This window comes from Cryptotermes secundus, unplaced genomic scaffold, assembly GCF_002891405.2.
Source record: "Cryptotermes secundus unplaced genomic scaffold, Csec_1.0 scaffold181, whole genome shotgun sequence".
In the NCBI taxonomy this organism is placed as follows: domain Eukaryota; kingdom Metazoa; phylum Arthropoda; class Insecta; order Blattodea; family Kalotermitidae; genus Cryptotermes; species Cryptotermes secundus.
The window spans coordinates 2,356,892-2,360,437 of NW_019723906.1; the positions used below are offsets into that span (position 1 = coordinate 2,356,892).

Below are 3,546 nucleotides of genomic sequence, written 5' to 3' on the forward strand. Positions count from 1 at the left end.
CCCCATACAGAGCTATGCTCCAAATGTAGCATTTCACTAGTTTCTTCCTCAAATTTAAGTCCAATTTGCTGGTAAAAAGATTCTTCTTCTTGCTAAATGCAGCTTTTGCCATGGCAATCCTGGATTTAATTTCACTAGTACACCTTCCATCATCTGTTAACAAGCTACCCAAATATTTAAAACATTTCATTCTCCAGTTGTTTTTGGTCTATCTTTATTGTGACGGGTTGGTTGTCTCGAAACTTTCATTACTTTTGTTTTCTCCACATGAACAAAAAATTATGTGTGAATTTTGCTACTGATTATCACCTCAGAAAAATACTTCTTGTGAACATGGAGATACACCTGCACTTATTTAGCAGATATATTTTCGTTAATTGAAAATGCACACACATTTCTTCAATAATTTATCAAAAAATGCACTCAAAATTATTGTTCACATAGGTTATGGTGGTAAATTAACTGTACTGTGAAATGATATATAGAGTCTAAAAGGCTGAGAAACATTCACACCTCACACAAGGTGGAACATCCAGTACAAGATATACAAGCTTCATGTCACATGATACAACACTGACCACTGGGAGCAGTGTGGTGAAGGGCAGATATGTACCCTTCACTCTCACATACAAAAAGAAAGGAAATATATGTGAGTATAGTTACATACTGAACACATGCAATGCATATGAAAGAAGTTGCCAATTTATCAGAACTTTCCCTTAAAACTCCAACTAAGATTCCCAACAGATGGACTTCCATCTGCTCCATTACCATTTTTGAAAGAAAGTCACTGAAAGGTCAATTGTTTAATTTATACAGAGCAATATATTTTTAAATGTAATGTGCAGGTACCTAACAACAACTGCAACAGACTCTAATCTGGATGTAATGTAAGCATTAGAAACTTCTGGCGTGTATGTCTCCAAAAGATGAGGTTCAGTAGCCTTCACGTAAGGAACAGACGCAACCATTCTTTGCCACAGACTAAGAAGATAGTGAACACTGTTTGGTGCAAACTGCCACATCTGTAAACAGAAGTACAGGAATTGAAACAACACACATCCTGTAAACCATATAAATAAAATCAGCTGCTTCAATAAAAATAATCTTGATTTACGTATGGGACATTCTGAAAACACCTAATCAATATAAAATGCTTGGACTATTTTCCCAGCACAAAGAACAGGAATTTTCATGCTAAAAGAATTTATCATAAAGCATTGGTAATTTGAAATGCAATGTCCAAATCACACTGACCTATAACATGTTCAATTTAGTGCAACAAGGAAATAATTTTCTGCTCTTTATGAATCATTACTGTCAAATGCAGTAGCATTTGATGTGTCCGATTATATGATGGACAGAATTTAATCATGTGTGTGAAAAGGCACATTTATGATTTACTTCTATACAATATTTTATATAACTAGAATAAAGTAAAATATTCAGGACTGTTATTCTCAACAATGAATCTGATCCATGATATGTATACAGTTGCCGTCTTGTAGTGCACTCAGTTTCACCTGTTACTTCACGACATGTTTTGGCAACATAGTGCCATCATCAGGTGCCCTAATTATGCTATCTATTTCATTGCTTGCCTTTATAAAATTATTTAAATAGTATTTAAAAAGTGCGTATTTGTCAACTATAATAAATTTACACACACTAAAACTTGTTAAGATTATTCATCTTATGTGTCATAATTAAAACTTGCATGTGGTTCTTCCGCTATGGGGGTCGTTTTTCTTATATTCTGTGTAAACTGTGTCTTGTGGTGTCTTCTTAGCTGCGAGTGTTGTCAACACATAGCAGTTAGGCAACAACAGACTGTTATAAAGTGCTTCTCCTTAATCTTTTTTAATAAAATTCTCATAGTACAATTTCTGGACGCAGAACTCAAATAAAAGTGTTCACAGAACTGTTAAACTTTGCTTTTCGAGTTAAATTTATGCTCAGATTCCCTACTCCTTCTAACCCTAAAAGCAGTTTAAATGTAAGAAAGTTTTCTGGAACAGCTAACTGCTTCAGATGTTTGCCCTATAACACTTCTTATTTTCTCCTCCTTCCTTTTCTGACACTCAGCGTTCATTATTTCTAGAGCAGCAGAGCCTTGGGCATTTCAAACAACCCATTCAAGAGAACTTCATAGTCTCAGCTGTTTCAAATCTTGGGAATGTTCATTTCCAAAGCTTTCTGAGAATAATCAGACTGCTTTTTTGTATTGCTTTAGATGTGTTCTGCTTCTGGAATTGTGGAACTTCTAGCGTACCTGCATTGGCCATTACACTGACTCTCATTTGTGGAGTTGCCTATAACATGCCAACGTTTCTCTTCTTCCTCCACATCTCAAGTTACTAAGCTCATGAAGTCATGTGAAATAACTACAACACAGGTAACATAAAACAGGATCGGCAGCACAGAATGGACAGCTTTCATTTGATATATATTAAATCTGTTGCCAGGTATGGATGGGCACAAACTGGTGACAGGAGCAATGGACAGGAATTAGTATGTTCCTCTGTATGGTAAACTAACACATAACAATAAGAGACACAATGACACACATACTTGGAAACTAAATTATAAGATTTAATTAACACTCGAAGAATTCTGTATGTGTGGTTATCTCAGGCAGTATGCAAAGTGAAAAAGTCACCATATGGCACATTCCTCCACCACAGTAATCTAAAAAAAAAAAAACAACACACACACACACACACAACACAACAGGTGTTCCTCAACTTACGAAGGTAATTCAGTCCATGAAAACTGTTCACATGGTGGAAATTTAAACGTGGTGGACCGGTGGCATATTATTATGATTTCAGGACACGTTATGTTGAAATACACTATAGCTTGCACTGGCGCCAGGCAGACGCATGACTGATGCATGACAGACCTCTTGAAGGTTTGCTTCGTAGTTAGTAACATGACCCCACTGTTTATGACCCAACTGTTTTCCTTTCCCACTTCAAAAGAAAATGCCTTTGTTCATCCTCCAGCTGCATGCACCAGGCAGGAAGTTACTAGTGCAAAATGGATCAAAGTTGGAAGAGGTTGAGGTCCAAGCGTTTTCTCGGAGAACAAGAAATATCTGACTTGTGCTCCGATGAGCTATCTGACGTCCCTTGTGATTCTGCTAGTGACAGCGACTCACAAACTGATAGTGAGTGTGGCAGGGGCGAAAAAAAATTGTGGCCACAGACAGTGAAAGTGAAAGTGACAGTAGCTCCGATGAAAGTGCGGGTAGCAACATTACGGGAGCAGCCACATGGGGAAAAGTAGACAAAACGCCTGCTTTGGGACAGTTTACTGGAAATCCAGGGGTGAAGCAAATTCCATCAGACCAAACGCAAGTGTCTGGAGTAGCAGGACTTTTTTTTGGAGAAAATTTCTTTGACATGTTATGTCAGGAAACTAACAGATACTATCTCCAACACCATGAAGAACATGACAGAAGTTATAAGGTGTTGACGTGGGTGGATGTCACTTCAGCAGAAATGAAAAAATTGTTTACAATAATCATTCTAATGGGGCATACAA

General features: G+C 37.2%; 1 protein-coding gene across 6 annotated transcripts in view; it reads right to left on the bottom strand.

The window, feature by feature from the left end:
* Window positions 1-3,546, bottom strand: part of LOC111861979 (exportin-7) — a 55,325-nt gene that overhangs the window by 27,342 nt on the left and 24,437 nt on the right. For all 6 annotated transcript variants that reach the window (XM_023846978.2, XM_023846976.2, XM_023846974.2 and 3 more), the window contains exon 8: window positions 853-1,025. In XM_023846978.2, coding sequence (XP_023702746.1) covers window positions 853-1,025 — 173 coding nt within the window. The remainder of the gene's footprint in view (window positions 1-852; window positions 1,026-3,546) is intronic.